The sequence below is a fragment of the Poecilia reticulata genome, chromosome 4, assembly GCF_904066995.2.
Source record: "Poecilia reticulata chromosome 4, P_reticulata-male-v2, whole genome shotgun sequence".
Classification (NCBI taxonomy): domain Eukaryota; kingdom Metazoa; phylum Chordata; class Actinopteri; order Cyprinodontiformes; family Poeciliidae; genus Poecilia; species Poecilia reticulata.
This window is the reverse complement of record NC_088833.1, coordinates 23,935,738-23,956,289: the sequence shown is the minus strand read 5'-3', so window position 1 is coordinate 23,956,289 and position 20,552 is coordinate 23,935,738. Positions and strand designations below refer to the sequence as shown.

Below are 20,552 nucleotides of genomic sequence, written 5' to 3'. Positions count from 1 at the left end.
ATGTGTTTGTTCAGAGCACTTGGCCAGACAGTGAGGGATGTCGGAAATCTGTCTCTTTGGGGAAACTGCTGGCAAGACAAGATTCTGATTGCACATACGCAGTTAAACGGGTCAGTCAATCAATCTTGTTAAAACCCTCGGGATGGATGGAGGGAATGGGAAGAGGAAAAGGAGAAGAGAGAGGGAAGAGAGGGGATAGTGGGAAGAGAAATTTAACTTGAGGACTGAGGCCAGCAGCTGTCTGGACATTGTGTTCTGAACAGAGAAACAAAAAAAAAAAACAGTCTGTCTATCTTTGTGTCTTCGTCTGAGATAATCGTACTTTTAACTCCCACACTGTCTAAATTTAAACTTCTACTTTTTAAAATCTGCGTAGAGGGGCGGCATTATTTTATTTTTTTATAGCACATTCAAATACCTATGTTAAGTTCAGTTATTAAAAAAATGCAACATCTAAAATATGACTTAGAAGTGTGACTTCATAATTTAACACTTTGAAATTGCATGTATTGAGCTCAGCAGATGTCCAGTTCCACCAGGCAGCTGCTAATTGCTGCTGGCTAGTCTTAAGGAGCTAAATCTAAGTTCATATCGGCTTTGATTTTTCTGGCAAGGAGTGGTGAGAGTATCTATCCCCTCATTTCTGCTGGCCTATAAACACAGAACCAATCTCAAACCAAGTTTAAATTACAAGAACAAATGAAGTCTTCAATAAGTGCTAATCATTTCTCTCCTTATGCTGTTTTTTTTTTTTTGATTGTTTCTTTCTACTCGATGTCAGAAAGGCTGAATGAATTACTGGCTGGTTGCTCAGTTTGAATCATTTTACTTTTTAACCTCCGTCTGTCATGGAAAACCTGGAGTTGGCCATGTTTGGACATCTCAGTTAAACAAATCTCACGTCTTTAGTGCTGGATTTATAAATGTTATCAAGCCTTTTAGAGGAGAAGCTCCCAGTGTTTCAATAATCCTAAATAAGATGGAGCAGCCAAAGCAAACACAGGTGTATCGGCTGTAGATCAACCAGTTTTCTGGTTTAATGGAAAGAAACTGGTGAAGATAAAAGTCTTGCATGTAAAAACTAACAATTCGAGTCAAATAATCATCCAATCTCTGGCTGGGGAGCATTAAAGGTCTGAGATGATAAAACCTTGACCATAAACATGAACTCTTTTGGTAAGCCTTAAGGAACAGGTTACAGAGCATTTATCATAGCGGTTTAAACCCCCTGGCAAATAGTCTCCTTTATTGGCTCCCGAAAGCACCGAGTCAACAAAAAATTAGGATCAAGGGGAGGTGAGGGGGGGAAACAAAAATGGCCGCAGTTAATGTGGAATGGGTTTTCTGGGACTCTCTGCCTCGACAGGCCAAGACTGTCTGTCCAAAAAGCTCATTTTCCTTGGCTCGCAGCAGCCGAATGCGTGCGGCAAACATCTTGAATCACCGTTTGGGATCTGCCATACATAAAGAAATTTCCACAGAAACACATTCTTCTTGGATCATATTTACATGTGAGGTTGGTGAAGTGGGGCTCAGAAAAGACTGGCAAAAACAGAGGAAGTGGATTAAAGGGGACGGCTGCCCCTTGAATCATTCCCCACAGCTTCCCGTTGATGTAACTGGGTAAGGAGAGAAAGACTCTTCAACATGTGCGCAGTCATTTGTTTACTCTGCAAAAATATTTACACCCCAACATTTTGCAAAACCGGCAGACTCGGACTTTTGTGTCTTTGGGTGAAATTGAGAGGAAAATCTAAATGGTGTGGAGTTATATTCAACTCTCAATGGTTGAAGAACAAACTTTTTTATTACAATAGCAGCTGCAGTAAAGTTTTTTCTTTTTTCTTTTGGTACGTCTCCACCAGCTTTACTTATTTTTGCTCAGATGCCATCTCAAACTCATTCAGATTAAATTAGATGCCTCCAGCATCAGATTATTGCATTTTATCAGGATTCAAGTCTTGCTACAGTTTCTTTTTTAGACTATTTTCACATGATGGACAGAACGGAGCTTTTCAAAGCTGGGATATTAACTACTTCCTTATTAACTACTTCCACTGCTTAGAGCTGAGGGTCTTGTAACTTGTTTTTGTACAGTTTCTGTATGTTGCTTAGTTATTTTGCGTGTGTGTAAATGTTGGTTTCTTATTACTTGTTTTAATAGAACTACGTGCGCCGTGTTCTCTCCTGTACAGTGAGACGCTTTGTGTTTTTGTACTAACTTGTCTTAGGAGGATACAGGTTAAAATGTAGCTATTGTGTCAATTCCTGCATATTTACACTGCCATGAATTGTGGTTATGTTGATTAAAGTGCACTGTCCTAATCAAATACATTAAATCAAACTAAAACATATTAGTCTTCTTAGTAATTCACTACTTCATGTTCGTCTATCACATAAAACATATTAAATTGTGACTTTAATGTGACAAAAAGCAAAAGAAGTGTCAATATGTTTGCAAGCCACTATATAAATGCGAGTAGCTGAGGATAAAAACATGTCTGCCTTCACACACATCTTCACCTGGGGACCACTTGTGATGCACATAAGAGCATTTCACGTGCGAGGAGAAGACACGGGGAACCTCAGGAGCTGCCATGATAAACACAGCTTCAAAAACAAGCACATCTGGGAGATCCGGGGTGATGACTTGAGAGCAGGAGGATAGAGACGGAGGGCATGATGGAAAGACGAGCTGTCATCCCCTCAAACCTCAATGGCCAAGACTCATAAATCTCCACGACCGCAGGGAGGAAGACTTTCTCCTTCTCTCTTTATTTTTGGGGCGAGACTTCAGATTGAACTTGGCTGCGAGAGCCGAGGATGTCGCAGTCTCACCTGATTGAACCTGCGGGTGAAGGCCACGACATTCGGAGCGGAGCTGTGCTTCTCTTTCTTGTTCCAGCCACAGCTAGAAAGCTCCTGTAAACAACAAATGAAATCCAGATTACGTTCTGAGACAAAGGGAACGTTGTGGACGCACACATGCCGCTAATGCGTTTCACAGCGCAGTGGGAAGATTTGCTTTGGGAGATGGAAAGGAGGGAAGGACCAAGACATGATAGTGGAGGAAAGCGAAGGAGGAGGAGACAGAACAGATGAGTGAAGACTGAAGACTTAAAGGGATAAATGAGGAACAGCAACAAAAAAACAAACAGGTGATGTCATACGGGAACATGTCTGTTTTAAATATACAGCAAAGATGTCTGGTCTTATTACACTGTCGTAAACCTTACAGAAACAGGCAGAAGAGCACAAACTGAACACATTTTGGCACAATTCAAAACAATAAGGGTTTGTTTGAGAGCTAAAAATACCTAATCAGGGACTTCAAAGTAACTAATTCAAGTTTAAGTGGCGACAGTTTTCAAGCCCTACCAAGAATTTGAAAAGTTAGAGGTTGAAAAAGCACAAGTGGAGTTTAACAAGAGGCCAGAAAACACTCCATGGAAGCATGAGGTGAGCAATGCTAGCTACTGATGAGTAAAAGGCCACTATGGTAAATGGACTAAACTTATATAGCGCTTTATCCAATCATTTTTGACCACTCAAAGCGCTTTACACTAGAGTCACATTCACCCATTCGCACTCACAAACGCTCACACATCTATACACCAATACGCAGCTCGGTAGGCAATTTTATGTTCTGACTGAAAAAAAAAAAAACAGTCAATAAATGATCAGCGTTTTGGAGATTTTGCATTTCTGTGGATTATTTTGGTCCAATAATGAGCTCTTGAGATGTTTTTAGTATATTCACTGTTCCTGTCATTTCCTTATACTTCCTCTCTCTAAAAATACCATAGAAACCTAATTTTAACTTTTCCAAGTGAGGATTCATATTTACTGTCGCAAAACCAAACATCCCTTTTATCTGGTACTTAACACTTCCCTACAGCCTCCAGCTACGTCTTTCACCTCCATCCCTCTTTTTTACTGTATTTTAACCACCTGTCTGCCTTACTCTCTCCCACATAACAACGTATGACGTTTCAGCAGATTTTCATTCCTTAAGACTATATGGTCTTGTTTCTCTGCATCCTGCCTGGATAAGATGCTTTAAAATCATTGGAAAAGATTCCCTTTATCAGTAAAGTTTCCAAAAAATGTGTGCGTTTTTGTTTCTGACAGTTCTTGGTTAGTTCAATTGTAAACTACTGAAAAAAGGACAGAAATATTTCAAGGAACCGGATGAAAAACTAGAGGAATTAAAGGGTGACAGAAATCAAGATAAGAGAGAGTTGATCTGAGTAAAAGTGTTGGAACGGTAAAAGGTTTGGAGATGACTGAGAGACAAAGAACTGGTGGAGAAGTGAGTCACCATGGGTCTGAAACTGAATCTGTTATGATCCCAACCAGTGGAAGGTGCAGGAGGAAAGTTTGCAGAAGGAAAGTTTCCCCCTCCTGAGACCATTCTGGTCTCAGGAGGGGGAAGCAGTGCAGCATCAACACTGTTTATAGTGGGGATGGTGCGCTGCTGACCTCAACTCGGGACGTTGTGGGCCGGTGGGCGGAATACTTCGAAGACCTCCTCAATCCCACCAACATGCCTTCTGTTGAGGAAGCTGAGCCTGGGGACTCTGGGTTGGGCTCTCCAATCTCTGGGGACGAGGTCGCCGAGGTGGTCAAAAAGCTCCTCGGTGGCAGGGCCCCAGGGGTGGATGAGATCCGCCCAGAGTTCCTTAAGGCTCTGGATGTTGCAGGGTTGTGTTGGCTTACAAGACTCTGCAATATCGCATGGACATTGGGGGCAGTTCCCCTGGATTGGCAGACTGGGGTGGTGGTCTCCCTGTTTAAAAATGGGGACCGGAGGGTGTGCTCCAATTACAGGGGGGTCACACTCTTAAGCCTCCCTGGTAAGGTCTATTCAGGGGTCCTGGAGAGGAGCGTCCATCGGATAGTCGAACCTCGGATTCAGGAAGAGCAGTGTGGTTTTCGTCCTGGTCGTGGAACACTGGACCAGCTCTACACCCTCAGCAGGGTCCTGGAGGGTGCATGGGAGTTCGCCCAACTAGTCTACATGTGTTTTGTGGACTTGGAGAAGGCGTTCGACCGTGTCCCTCGGGAGGACATGTGGGGGGTACTCCGGGAGTATGGGTTACCGGCACCTTTGATACGGGCTGTCAGGTCCCTGTATGACCGGTGTCAGAGTCTGGTCCGCATTGCCGGCAGTAAGTCGGGCTCGTTTCTGGTGAGAGTTGGACTCCGCCAAGGCTGCCCTTTGTCACCGATTCTGTTCATTACTTTTATGGACAGTATCTGGGGATCTTGTTCACGAATGAGGGAAAAAGGAAGCGGGAGAGCGACAGGCGGATTGGGGCAGCGTCTGCTGTGAAGCGGGCGCTGTACCGGTCAGTCGTGGTGAAGAGAGAGCTGAGCCAAAAAGCGAAGCTCTTGATTTACCGGTCGATCTACGTTCCCAGATCGACCGAAAGAACGAGATCACGGGTACAAGCGGCCAAAATGGGTTTCCTCCGCAGGGAGGCTGGGCTCTCCCTTAGAGATAGGGTGAGAAGCTCGGTCATCTGGGAGGGACTCAGAGTGGAGCCGCTGCTCCTCCACGTCGAGAGGAGCCAGTTGAGGCTCGGGCATCTGGTAAGGATGCCTCCTGGATGCCTCCCTGGTGAGGTGTTCCGGGCATGTCCCACCGGGAGGAGGCCTCGGGGAAGACCCAGGACACGCTGGAGGGATTGTCTCTCGGCTGGCCTGGGAACGCCTTGGGATTCCCCTGGAGGAGCTGGAAGAAGTGGCTGGGGAGAGGGAAGTCTGGGCCGCCCTTCTGAAGCTGCTGCCCCCGCGACCCGACCCCGGATAAGCGGAAGAAAATGGATGGATGGATATACTATATACTATACTAATAATAATAATAGTACTACCGTGTTTCCCCGAAAGTAAGACAATATCTTACTTTCTTTTTATCCCCAAAAGCCCCACTATGTCTTACTTTCGGGGTATGTCTTATATTGGAAAGAAATTGTCGAATTTCTTGTTTTAACCATAAAATTAACATTTATTAACAACCTGAACAGTATTGTATTCACCGCAAAACAGTTTTATAAAAGGAAGTGCCAAGAATGTCTTGTTACAACATTGCATAACATGTAAAACAATGAAAAATGCAAAAATATAGCATACGGTATAAGCAGTGGCGGAGCTAGAGGAGGGGCCAGGGGGGCCAGTGCCCCCCCCAGAAGATGGACATGTCACGACACCAAGTCATTCCTGCACAGTAGGTAGCACTATGTACCACAATGGGCTGTGACTGTTGTGACTGCTCAAAAGCAGCAGGGGGCGATATGCACCATTTGTTTATTGTGATACACCATTTGGACACAGCGCAGTTGACCCAACAGAAGAAGAGAAGGAGAACCGCGAAGAGGGGATAGAGAAATATTGTACAGCTAAGAGGAATACCGTCGATTTGACTCCAAAATTGATAATCTGACTTCAAAGGTAAGTTTTACAATGGTTTACTACAACTAATAAGAACACGCTAGAAACCATTTTGTGCTCAGCCAGGAAATAGTTTCTGGTAGTTGAGTTACTACTAGAAGTTGCGAGCATCAAGCTAACAATGCTACAGCTATAGACATATGTAGACGCCGCCTTAGTGAGCGAATCAGCCAATTGCTACGATACGTCACGTCTGCCAGTCAGACTCGTAATGCACGCAGAAGGAAAAAGTATTGTAAAGATACTGACGTGTTTACCACTCACGTCTGCCTGAACAATGTCAGCGAGGATAAATACGGGAAGTAAAACTAAAAGTATCCATCGTGGTGCACCGTGTTATCAGACAGAATGGATCACGACAGTAACATTTCCTGATTATATGACCTGCCAAAATCCTCTGGTCAGTAATGCTCTTCCTTTCTAACAGCGATTTCTAATTAGCTCTGGCATTAAAAAAAACCCCTACAGAATGAAAAATGTTAGCTAAACTAAGAAAATAACAATCAGATTAGTTACTTCTGGCCAATATAATTACATGGGAAATATTTATTGGCTCAAAAGCTGTCTTCTGGCCACAGTCAAAAATTCTGCTCATAAAATTGTGTTAGGTTCTTTCTTTCTTAGCTGTGAAAGGTAATGCTAATGGAGCCATCTTGTACTATAAGATCATTTTCTAACAATTTTCTATGAACGCTGCTCATATGGAATAATAAACTGCAACACTTTGTCAGAGGTTCAGTTTCCCCTAGGAAAGGGCATGAACTTGGGACAATTTAATCTGTTACTCCTTTTGCTTTATTATGTTTTCCATAGAATTTTAAATTTATTTTAATTCTTGTGTGTTTAACTTTGTCATTTTCTTTGACATTTTCTTTTATCTTATTGCGGATGTTTAGCACTTTATTTCAGCTCTGGCTGCTATTAAAGCGCTTTATAAATAAAGTTGATAATGATTATGAACAAAAACAGGTCAGTCGGTCCAGTAGCTGAGAAGTTTTGAATGCTCAACATACGGCCACAGTCTGTTTGCCCTGACCCTACACATTTAAAGTGGTATCTATTAACACTGTAATAGGAAATGATACTTGGCATAACGTGACTGGCTTATTTTTTTTTCCTAGGGTCAGTTGAGAATGAAAAGACAGGGAGTGCTACTTTATAAAAAGAGGCAAATCAGGCACAAATCAAACAGCGTTCAGCTCTGACATCAGCAGTCCTGGTAGCTCATGTCCTGAGACCAGTCACGAGAGGGAAAGTCAAGCAAACACCAATCCACCGTCACCAGGTCAGAGTATCTACAGAAACAGCCAAATTACTACTCCGTTTTAGGTTATTTTTACTTGCTGGCTCCTGCTAATGTGTTTCTTTAATTGTTGGTTCAATTATGTTAATGTACTGTTTTTACAACGTAGTTCCATCAAAGGAGGAGTCTGAAAACACAGAGAGCTCCACGCCTGACCAGGATGATGATGAGCCAGAAGGGGCAATTGCAGGAGATACCACTGATCTCTTCTCAGCAGTGTCCAGCACTCCTTTTGCTTTTCCAGAAGGACCCAGTGGTAATTTTACTTACACCAACACCTGCTTAGTAGCTGCACAATTTACATGACATAATGGTCATGTAAATTGTGTTTACATGACCATTGTGTTTGTGTTCCAGATATTTCAAGATCAAAAGAACAGGGTCCTGTTCAGCCAAGTTTGACAAACTTCCCCAGAACTCAGCATGGAACAAGAAAGAGAACTTTTCACAGCTCCTGGTACAAAGACTATTCTTGGTTAGAATATTCTGTTAGTAAAGACTCCTCCTACTGCTTTGCCTGTAGGCATTTTTCTTTGCCTAATGCACCAGACAGTGTCTTTGCCTCGCATTCCGGCTTCAGTAATTGGAAAAAGGCATTGTCCAAGGAGTCTGGATTTAAGCTTCACTCAAAGTTAGAGCACCATGTAAATGCAATGTATGCATGGAGTCAATATAAAAGGGATAATGAGGTAAATACAACCATGCTAAATTCTATAAACGCAAACCGGAAAAAAGTGGTGGAAGAAAATCGTTATTATATTAAAACAATAGCCGATGTTCTTCTTTTGACTGCAACACAAAACATCGCTCAAAGGGGTCATCAAGAGTCTGAGGACTCTAAAAATAAGGGAAACTTTTTGGCCATATTGGATGAAATAGCAAAGCATGACAAGTTAATTGAAAAAAAGCTTAGAGGATGTTCCTATGCAAAATACACAAGTCCTCAAATCCAAAATGAAATTCTTCAGGGCTTAGCAGAGATGGTACAGACTGAAATCATAAAAGAAGTGAAGGAATGTGAAATGTTCAGTATTATTGCAGATGAAACAAAAGACTTGCAAAAAAAGGAACAAATGTCTGTGGTTGTACGATATTACAATGGTGTCATCCACGAAAGCTTCCTATGTTTCCAGGCAGCTGAAAGCCTTAATGCAGCAGGTCTTAGTGAAATGATCATTAACTGTCTTAAGAAACATGGTCTGGACTACAAAAATAACCTAGTGGGACAGGGTTATGACGGCGCATCTGTCATGAGTGGGAAGCATTCTGGTGTATCTGCCAGAATTCAGAGCAATGCCAGATTTGCATTTTATGTTCATTGTAACGCACATTGCTTGAATTTAGTCCTTGTTGACGCTACCAAAGCAGTCCCTGAGGTCGTTGACTTTTTTGCACTTCTACAGCAGCTTTATAACTTTGTGTCTGGCTCTTATGTTCATCTGAGGTGGCTTGATGTACAGAAAGAGTTGTATCCAGCAGAACAACCCAGGGAGCTCTAGGCACTTTCAGATACGAGGTGGGCTTGCAGGTACAAGGCATGCCGTACCATGAGAGACAGACTTCCAGCAGTTCTGAGATTGTTGCAGGATATTGCATTTGAAAGAAACGGCGAAAGATCAGTGGAGGCGAGGGGTCTGCTTCTTCAAATAGATATCCAATTTTTAGGTCTTTTGGTTACCTTTTGTAAAGTCCTTGGTGATGCCAAATGTCTTTCTAACATGCTTCAGTCTAGCACTCTTGACCTAGCAAGAGCTGTAGATCTAGTAGGTGCTATTGGAGACACTTTCCAGGACTACAGAAATGAAAAGTACTTTGATGAACTATGGAAAGAGGTTGAGGTGCTTGCTAAAAGGAGCAAAATCAGTGTAAAAATTGACAGAAGATATCCAAGATTAAGTTCAAAATTTCTTGACTCACTTGTAATGAGCACTATAGGACAGAGAAAATGTGATGATGAGGGCTTCCTCATATCACTCTTTAATCAGGTGCTTGACTGTCTCATAGTGGAGTTAAAGAGACGTTTTTCACAGAAGAATTGTGAGATCATGCAAGGAGTGCAGTCTCTAAACCCCAAAAGTACAACTTTCTTGAATGAGGAGCCTCTGATTGCTTTTGGACAGATCTTTGAGTCAGATTTAGATGACCTGAAACATGAGGTGCACCAAGCAAAGCGTTTGCTTGATCAGAGAATAAAGAGTGATTTAGACACACCTTCTACTTTGCTTGATTTTACTGTGTTTCTTGAACGTTATAAGAGGTTTTACATGAATTATTCAGACTTTGCAAGATTGCAGTAGTTAGTCCAGTTAGTACTGCTTCTTGTGAGAGAAGCTTTTCTGCTTTAAAATTGATTAAAAGTAACCTAAGGACAACATTGGCTGATGACAGGCTAAGTCACATTGGAACACTTGGCATAGAGTCAAGGAGGGCACGGGGCCTCAACATGGATGACTTTGTAACATATTTTGCTTCATCTCACAACAACCGAAGGATTTTACTTTTATGAGTGCATGAAGTAGTGTTGTGTTTCTCATCATGATTTAGGTCTTCAGCGACTGGTACTTGTACCAAAGATAGTTTAAGAGTCAGTACATTTGGTCATAGCTGCAGTAAGTTTGAAAATAAAATGCACATGTAGCATCTATTAAATTTCCATATCATACAACCTTCTTTTTTGAGATATTGTAATTGTGAACTGTGTGACACTGTATTCTCATTGTAAGTCTTGTTACAATGTTGTAATTTAGAGATTAATGTCCACTTATGCTTTGTGTGGCATGCATTGCTAATAAACTGCAAATTACATGAGCAAATCTAATTTCATCAGTCTTTATTTATATATAGTATGTGAATGAAAGTACTCTTACTGTTTTGTCATTGTCATAGTCAGTGGACCCCTTACAGATGGTCTTGGCCCCCCCAGAAATAAAAGTCTAGCTCCGCCACTGGGTATAAGCACTGCTTGTGGTTCCGTATCACAGTCTCCTGTGTGCATTACCGTATTTTAAGCAGGAAGCGGCAGTGACAAGTGCAGGGGACGGCGCGGTGACGTATGGAGAGGGGGACGGTGCGGACGTGGACAGGAGGCGGCGCGCAGCTAGATGAGAGGGAGGCGGCAATACCCCCGTGTTTCCCTGAAAGTAAGACTTTCGGGGTACGGCTTATATTAGCCGACCCCCCTGAAACCCCCGATACGTCTTACAATTGGGGGTGTCTTACTATCGGGGAAACACGGCATCATTAGTACTATTAATAATAGTACTATTATTAAAAACAATAGCAATAATACTCTATTATAATTTAATGTTATTGCTTTTAATCATAATAGTACTATTATAATTATTAAAAACGATAGCAATAATAACAATATTAATAACCATGTTATTATAATTTTATTTCATTTCATACAGTTCAGAAACGGTATGAAATGGGGAAAAATAATATAATTAATAATAGTCTCTTTTTCATCAACAACTTCCCCAGCCGGGGAAGTTATTTTTTTGAGATTGGCCAAATTGTCCCCAAGGACAGATCTCTTTTGGGTATGGTCTTCCAAACCCACAAGACCATGGGTCCACAGGTCTTGCTGGCCTGATGGGTTTGCTGGCCCATCAGGCCAGCAAACTTTCCCAGCCGGCAAAGTCTTTTTTTCATCACCAACTTCCCCAGCCGGGGAAGTTTCTTCTTTGAGATTGGCCAAATTGTCCCCAAGGACAGATCTCTTTTGGGTATGGTCTTCCAAAGTCGCTTTTGTTTGCGCAGAAGTTGAGTTTTTACACTCGGCAGTCTTTTTTGCATCACCAACTTCCCCAGCCGGGGAAGTTTTCTCTTTGAGATGGGTCAAATCGTTTGCTAAGCCAAATCTCTTTTGGGTACGGTCTTCCAATGCCGCTTTTGTTAGCACAGAAGTTGAGTTTTTACACTCAGTAGTCTATTTTCATCACCAACTTCCCCAGCCGGGGAAGTTTCTTCTTTGAGATTGGCCAAATCGTTCTTGAGGCCAGATCTCTCTTCATGTGTCAGGTCTTGTAAACTCCCACAATGGCCTGATGAGCCCATCAGGCCAGCAAACTTTCCCAGCTGGCAAAGTCTTTTTTTCATCACCAACTTCCCCAGCCGGGGAAGTTTCTTCTTTGAGATTGGCCAAATCGTTCTTGAGGCCAGATCTCTCTTCGTGGGTCGGGTCTTGTAAACTCCCACAATGAGCCCAGATACTTAAAACCTTTATCAAAAATCTTGCAAAAATCTTAAGCTGTCAGTTAAGATAACCGACACCAATTTTTAGCAGGCTATTTTCGCTCATATTTTACATAGCCTATGTCAGTAGGTCTTAGAGCACCGTAGATGTTCTGTTCTCTCGCTCTTCTCTGTAGCACACAGGTGAGGGTTTCAGAGTCCTTTCTCTTCTCGAGCATCAAACTTCTCAAAACTTGCCTTCTGTGACTGGCCAATTCGTCCTCAAGGACAGATCTCTGTAGGGTCTTTAAGGTCTCTTTAAGTTCTTCCAAAGTCGCTTTTCTTTTCGCAGTTGAGTTTTTACGCTCAGCAGTCTCACAGCAAACTTTCCCAGCCGGGAAAGTTTGCTGTTTAAGTTCTTCCAAAGTCGCTTTTCTTTTCGCAGTTGAGTTTTTACGCTCAGCAGTCTCACAGCAAACTTTCCCAGCCGGGAAAGTTTGCTGTTTAAGTTCTTCCAAAGTCGCTTTTCTTTTCGCAGTTGAGTTTTTACGCTCAGCAGTCTCACAGCAAACTTTCCCAGCCGGGAAAGTTTGCTGTGCCGGGAAACTTTCCCGGCAAACTTTCCCAGCCGGGAAAGTTTGCTGTGAATTTTTGGTGGTTTTATTCCTTGTCGATGAAGGATTGAATAAATAGTCATCGAACTCATCGTACTCAGTCGTGTCGTCCTTATGACTAGTTATCTCAGTTTGCTGTGAGTTTTTCGTGGTTTTATTCCTTGTTGATGAAGGATTGAATAAATAGTCATCAAACTCATCGTACTCAGTCGTGTCGTTCTCATGACTAATTAAATCGAAAGTGATCCATGGAAGCAGTGTGTTAAATACTTTCCTCATTCCAGTGTTGATTAAATATGCAGCACCGAAATTGAGGGGAGACAACATAGCCTGTGCCATACTTAAAATCTTTAACACCTTGCAAAGAGTCAATGAGCTGCTTTGAAATGACCTCCTGTTTTGAGATCCAAGCATTTAGAACCTCAGATGTTCTTTCATCTATGACATAGATCTATGTCATAGATGAGGTCATAGCTACAACGACTCACTGTAGTTCTGGGGGAATGTCTTGCTTCTGATCGTTGCTATGGAAATGGTCAGATAGTTCTGCATGACTCAAGCTATCAACCCTTTTAACTGCATCACTTAATCATTTTAGGCACCATGACGAACTTCAGAAAGGTATAGTTCAGGAGGCTGGGGATTAAAACAGGGATTTTAATGGTTAAATATTAAGTTTAGAATGACAATGGTATAATAAAACCATTAATTTAAGTAGGATTTTTCATCAATCAGGTTTAAAATTTTGAATTATACTTATGTGACAAGAAATGTTGCCTGCTTGGAGAAGAGCTGCAAATAAATAACTTTGGTTTAGTATTTTTTAGGGCTGAAACGATTCGAGTGATTTGAGTACCTCAATTATTAAAATTCCTCGAGGCAAACTGATCTGCCTCGAAGCCTTGTTGTATTATGTTTTATTATTTAGCGCACCGTGTTGAAGCCGGGTTATTACTTGCGTTGCACAGCGTTCTCACTTCCGCCTGAGTTGTTGACGAAAGCTAACTGTTAGCAGCATAACGTCCAGCTTTCAAGTTCAGCCTGGGGGGATTTTACTGATTTCTGATAATGTCTGGGTTTTTGTCATTTTTTTGGGGGACCAATGAACATCCTTAAAATGACCGGAGCGATGCTTGGAGTATGGCAGCTTTTCTTCTCCCGCAGCTGCTGGTTCAGAGCGAACGGTGGGGACGAGCACGGCGGAATTATTTACACAGGTGAGCGGATGGACCGAACTCTACGGGCGCTTGGACATTTTATGTCTTGCTTTACTTAAAATAAGTAAAAAAAAGTGACAAACTTTATAAACTGCTGTCCTCACACACACAGTGTAACGTCGCCTCTGTGCCAACATACTGTGGGAAAGTCTAGTCAGAAAACTAAAATTGACCCCAAAAATTCTGATTGATTCCATGTGTTATACTTTATTTTCAACAAAGAACTGGACAGCACAAATACCTAATATTCTGTCTGAAATGCACGATTGCTTTGAAATGCTAATAAATTTAGTGAATGTTAAGTTTACACATACCAAAATCTAAATATAAAATCCCATTATCCCCTTATGTATCATGGTACTATACAGCGGAAGCAGTAAGAATATATTTTTAGTTTGTTTGCTTTAAATCAAAGCAAACAGGTCATGTTATATCTCAGTATAAATGATTTTATTACAGTTGCCCATGTCTACTCAACACACAAAAATGTCAGCAAACAACATCTGAGCTGAGCCTGGAGAATGTTTGAGCCTTCGAACGTTTGACAGCTTTAATGACTCTGTTGCTAAGATGTGTACTGTTTTTTTTTTGTTTTTATTGAAAAGTTTATAAGGTAAGATAAGGTAATTTTATTTATATAGCACATTTTCAGCAACAAGGCAATTCAAAGTGCTTTACATGAGTTAAAAGGAAATACAAACAAAATAACAAACCAAAGCAAAGAAAACTAATCTAATGTTCTAAAGTATGTAAACCAAGTGCTCTTGTTCAGGGTTGCTAAGTATTTAATACCATTTCTAAATGGTGAGTACCAAATAAGTTAAAGAGTGACTGATCTAATTCCTTTAAATGCCCTAATAATGCTCTTACAAAGCAGCAGCAGCTGCGGAGAGCGTGTTTTCTGTAAACTTGATAAAAAACAAGAGTTGTCGTGATGCTGGAAGATGAACAGAGGAAATTCCACCAAAACGCAAACACTGATTTGTTTCTGGTTCAGAACCAGGCTGTTAGTCCGCTCGGCCCTCACCACCGCACTGCCGTCCTCGGCAGTGCGGTGGAAGTCAGAGACCACACATACAGTCCAAAGGGAACCCAGGTCCAACGCGGGCCCTCCACAGGATGTCCCAGGGGCCAGGGACAGTGACATACCGTTGGGGGAGGGGACTTTGTGTGAGCCTTCCTGCTAAACATTTCTCCAGCTCGGCTTACTTGGGACACACGGCCTGAACAGCTGAATCAGGCTGCAGCCCCTCAGTGACGCATGGTGACTGTCTGGAAGCAGCAGCGTCCAGTAAACCTCGCTGAGCTCCCCTGGAGCTGGACTGTATCAGCATTTTTTTTTTTTTTGGTTTTGTTTGCAACGAAAGCCTGTGTTCATTCAGAGCCGAGTCTCAGAGGCCGAATATCAAATGCAGATGTTAAAAGCAGACATTCATGCGTGGGTGAGGTCCAGCTTTAAGTCTACGTTCAACGGTTAAGAGATGTAGGAAAAAAGGGAGGAAAAAAAAGGCTATAAAACTGAAACTGTCGAAGAACCGAGCGGGTCTTCTCACAAGGATTTTTAAAATTAATGACATGAAGCATCACAGGTGTGCTTAATGAGAAAGAGTTCAAACAAAGCAGGACGTTTCAGCTCATTTCTCTGTTATTATTTTTAAATGAACCCTTACATTTATTTTAGAAACCTTTCATTTCCTGTACTTAGAGGTGAGTTGGTTTGCTTTCTCTGAGCCTCGCGGCTCCGCCTTCTCTCTGCCACCCAGGCAGCGCAGTGGAAACCACATTTACCGGCACCCCAGGTAAACACGCAAAAGCCTAAAAATAAAATCATCTCACACTGAAAAATCCAACCGTTATGTTGTTCACATTTATGAGGGCGGATGACGGTAGCTGAAAGATTTAGTTTCTGAAATTGACTTAAATTTCTCAGAGATCCTATTAGAAAGGCGTAACTTCCAATAGTTTTTTTTTTAAGTTAAACAGGTTTCCTTCATGTTTATAATGTAAAAAGTGCAGAGCTGTCAAACGTTTTAGTGAATTTTTAAAATATAAATGACAGAAAGAAATGAAATGTATCATACCGGTTCATTTCCAATACAGATATCTGAGGCTTGCATGGGTCGATACCGATCTGATACAGAAAATCAGTGCTGAATTGACTTAAAACTTCAGGCACCACCGGTGCAACTTTAATTTGTTCAGTCAGCGCCATTAGGGTTAGTATAGAAACCAATGAAAAAATAAACTGAAAATGACAAAAACAATAGACTGACTACTTTGATCACAGACAAAAATAAACTGCAACACACCCCCTTTCAAATGGTCCAGAAAGTACAATTAGGAATTCTACATATAATGTAAAATATGTAATACTTCAAGCAAATCGTCACCAACACCAGATCTAGAATTGTTTTCGATATCGGGACAGATACTGGTATTAATATCGAATCAGTGCATCGCTGCAAGGAATGATGGACAGAGTAACAGAAGGCTAAACATAAGAAAGGATGCAATGAAATGGCACAGAAAGAAGGAGTTCTTGGACACTAGAATAAGAAATTAAGTCTAGAAAGTAATATTTTTCCAGATTCCCATTTTCTTTTCCATACTTATCCAGATCGCATAGAAATCCTGTATAATAATGCCACAGTGCCCCATTTCCTTTGGCCACCAAGCTGGACAAGGATCCATTTACCTTGGCACCTCAGACAGTGAGGAGGACGGTGATGGTAAAAAAAAAAAAAGTCCCTAAGTTTCCATTTCATCCTTTAAACCAGGATGCCAACCAGTTGCTTGTAAGGAAAAAGTCCTTTCTGTCCTTCCGTCACATCAGAAAAACGACATGCCTCTTGACTGAAAGTAAAACTAAACATTCCTCATTGTGAATAAAATGCAACCAAATTCAAGTTTGCATATTATGACATTTTACAGTTTGACATTAAGAAGCTGCACTTAAAGACTAATTTACAGTGCAGTTTTTAACACGTCTGTACTATAGGTGCCAATAAAATATTTTTTTTCCTTTACAACCCAGCAGAAACTTTGACACCAGACCGCTTGGTCCTCCTGTCCTCTCTAACACACATCAAGTCCGTCCAGGTCGTTTTCCAGTTGAAGTCATTTCAAGCCTTCCTGTTGTTCAGTGGCGTTATTAGAGTCCAGCTGCCCTGATCCGCAGCCCTTCCAAAACCTATTAAGATTTAATTTCCTAAAATTTTCTCGTGACTTTACTGCCTCTCCTTCCCGCGCTCAGGCCTGACAAAACTCTTGCCAACATAAAGGAGAGAAAGAGAAAGAAAAAAACAACAACACTGGTTCGCTCTGAGAAAGGCTTTGAAAAGGCAAAGGTTTTAAACGCTGCAGTAAAACAGTGAAGTAAAATAGCCTGCTCCGCGAAACCACAGACAGCCTGCCATTTCCTCACGCTGCTTGAGACCCCTTTGTTTTATGTCTGCTCTGTAAGTGGAAAACTGTGCGCCGGGAGCCCTGCTCGGAGGTCAAGGGCCAAGGCAGGAAGCCCCGATAAAGACGAGCAACTTTATTTTGGGGGGTGGGGAGAAGAAAAAACAATAGAAGGGAAAAGAATAAATAAAAATTGCTGAAATAAAGGAGGGTATAGCAGCGAAGAGATTTACAAGGGATGACAGGGAGGACCGCCGTGAAAAATGATCAGAGTCGTTTCTGTTCGCTGATTAGTGCTTTAGGATGAAGTGCGATGGAGGAACGCTGGGCTGATTGCCTGGTTGTGCCTAATTTATGGCTCTGCAGATCTGACTCCCTGCAAATCTGTAGGCCAGGAAAAACATGGGATGGCAAAAAAAATAGAAAAGATAAGGAGAGAAGAGGAGGAGTAAAAATCTGCTGTTGAGCTTTTTTTTTCCTCTACTTTAAACTTTCAGAAACCTTTAAACTAGCAGTCACCTCCGCTGCAAACCGGAGAAATCTGTTTTAGTTTTTTCCCCTCTCTTTCTAGGAACAGATACATTTGTTGACTCACATATGGAGATGGAAGGTGGTGATCAAAACCATTTATCGGCAAGTCATAAACTTAAAATACAGGCGTTTTCTTCTGATTGGTAAACCACATCGAGGCACGAGCACGTCACGGAAAAAATTGCCACTTTTGATGTAGAAGGTGACTTTTGTTTTCAGAACCAATGACAAATCCTCCACAATGAAATCAGATGAAGCACAGTGTTACAGGCATTTATGCTGAATCTTTTGTTTCTGTAAATTTAGCCTTTTCCTTATAGACGTTACAATTCTGGGAACCTAAAGTGTTAATTTGTTATTATATTTGGAAACGTTAGGATTATTTTGTGATTTCCTCCCGTTAATTTAAGGGATTAACAACACACATGGACATATGGTGGAGATGTTTTTGTTTGTCAGGGGGTTTTTAAAAATGATTTTTTTTTTTTTTTTAACCACTTTTTGAACTTGTAAGTTCAGGTTAAATCACCTCCGAGTTGTAAGAAATGTTCAGTTGTTACTTTGTTCCCTGTCGCCACCCACAGATTTTCCTTGAAATAGTTTTAGTTTCGACGCCCTGACACACCGAGTAAACAAACTACAGCTGCAGGAAATATTGAATAATTATAATTAGCACAAAAACCCTGTTGGCCAAAACTGTTCACGCGCCTGGTGGGTGTAGATTTGTGCTTACAACGAAAGCCAAAAACTAATAAGGCGGTAAATAAATCCATAGAACAGGAAATCCCTCATCAGTTCATCTCTTCTCTTAGGTTTCGGGTTTTTTTTCCCTTTCCTTGTACATCGGAGAACGTGTTAGTTTACTCTCCTCGTAACTGTTGGTTCACACTTGAAGACTTCATTAAATATAATGACCAAATTACATCAACGGCGGTGGAAGAAATCCACCCGGACAATGGAAAACTTGTCACTTGTGAGGGTTTTTTTTTCGCTCTCTCCTGCCAAAGCGTTATTTTTCTCCCACTTCGACGGTGATGAATGCATGCGGAGCGCAGAGCTGACAGACTCCAATCTAGCTGGAGGCAGTGGGGGGGGGGGGTCCTTCTTGTTTCTGTTGCGTAGCGATCGCTGTCCAAACAACATGTGCGGACTGTGAGGATCTGCGCCGAGCTGTGAGCCAACAGCCTGACGGCCTCTTCCACGCATGGCTTCCCATCAAATGTGTCGGCGTCGGCTGGAAATTACAGCCGATTCTGTAATTTTGTGACATTTTGTGGCAGAAACTGAACTCTAGCAACACTTCTGTATCGTTTTCCACATAAACCACACGTGTATGTGAACTGATGGGTGCGTATTATCAGTAGTAGTGGTTTAATTGGGCCTCGGATCTGCTGCAGATCAGAGGCCAAACTTTTGTTCTGACGGTTTTTTAAAAAATACCTAGCAGCAGAAGCAGCTTATCGTTTCTCTGCGTCTCGGCCAACAGAGCAAAGGAACATTTTCAATAAAAGCATCTGATCTGCAGCCCAGATCTGTCCTCTGCGTGAGAAGACATCGATATTTTCAGCTGCGGCTTTCTCCAACACAACGCAGACAAATCAGCGATACTGGAGAGGTTGTTCTGAAAAATGTAGAACGGGAAGATTTGATTGCTTTTTTTGTCCATAAATAAACTTATTAAGAGGAGATCATGGATGCACTGATCCATGATCAGTGCATCCATGGATGCACTGATCATGATAGAAATACCAATATCTCAAGTTCAGTATTGGCAGAAAAAACAGCACTGAAGTGACTTTAAAACTAAATTTTTTTGTTTCTTTAAAACACAGACGTAAATATACTGAATTACAAATTTATTTGACAACTCTGCTCCACTTAAACACACCAATAGCTTCGCAAGCCTGGTCAGACATGTTAAAACAACTTTAATTTGTTCAGTCAGTGCAATTAGGAGCATAGCAGCAGACGTAAAATAAAATAATAAACAAACTGGCAAAGACAACAGGTTGACTGGTCAAACGTGCAGAAATAAACCTCAACAAACCTCCTGTCAAATGGCTCAGAAAGTATAATTAGAAATTCTAAGTATAAAGTAAAATAAATCGGAGCACAAAGCATAGAATTACACTGAATAAATCTGCCATTCTAGATTGGACACATTGCCACCAATACCAGATCTAGAATTGTTTTCAATAATGGGACCGGTACAGACGTTAATATCAGATCGATGCATCTGTGCAAGAGATGGTGGCATTCTGATCTGAATGTGTGTGTGCGTGTGTGAGTGTGGGGGGATCTATTTGAGCCAGGCTCATGAAAAAGAAACATTGCCTGCCTTCAACTAGAAAGCCATCACTCTGCGGCCCTCAGCGTGTTCAGAGGTTCTCTGCTGTGGCTGAGCGGACATGTGAGGAAGGCCACATAGTTCTGGGCCGAATGTAAAAGGCAACCTGACTGCTGCTCCCTGAGAGCTGGAACAAAAACTGTTGGCCAAAGCCGCTAAATCACTCAGCTTGGCTGTTGCCATGACTCTTGTGTTAAAAACAAAAGGCAGAGCTCTCCCTCTCTCCTCCTGTAGCCCCTCTCCATCACTCACACTTTTCTTTCCCCCCCTCTCTCCTCTCAGCCACTCTTTCATAAACATCCAGCTGCAGATCGTCAGCAGCGTGTCCGATTACAAAATCGGAAAAACAGAGAGGGAAAGAATGGCTTCTATTGTTTTGTCCCCCGAATCAAAGTTTTTTTCTACTTTCACTTAACACATCATTTCATCTCCACCTCCTCCGCCGCCGACTCGATGGCACAGTTCATCTAAGTGGACTTGCCAAGGCTTCGACCCAGCAGCAATCGCCG

The 20,552-nt window shown here is 41.8% G+C and overlaps 1 protein-coding gene across 8 annotated transcripts in view; it reads right to left on the bottom strand.

The window, feature by feature from the left end:
• ralgps2 (Ral GEF with PH domain and SH3 binding motif 2) overlaps window positions 1–20,552 on the bottom strand; it is a 99,465-nt gene that overhangs the window by 42,725 nt on the left and 36,188 nt on the right. For all 8 annotated transcript variants that reach the window (XM_081606507.1, XM_081606509.1, XM_081606508.1 and 5 more), the window contains one exon: window positions 2,839–2,922. In XM_081606507.1, coding sequence (XP_081462633.1) covers window positions 2,839–2,922 — 84 coding nt within the window. The remainder of the gene's footprint in view (window positions 1–2,838; window positions 2,923–20,552) is intronic.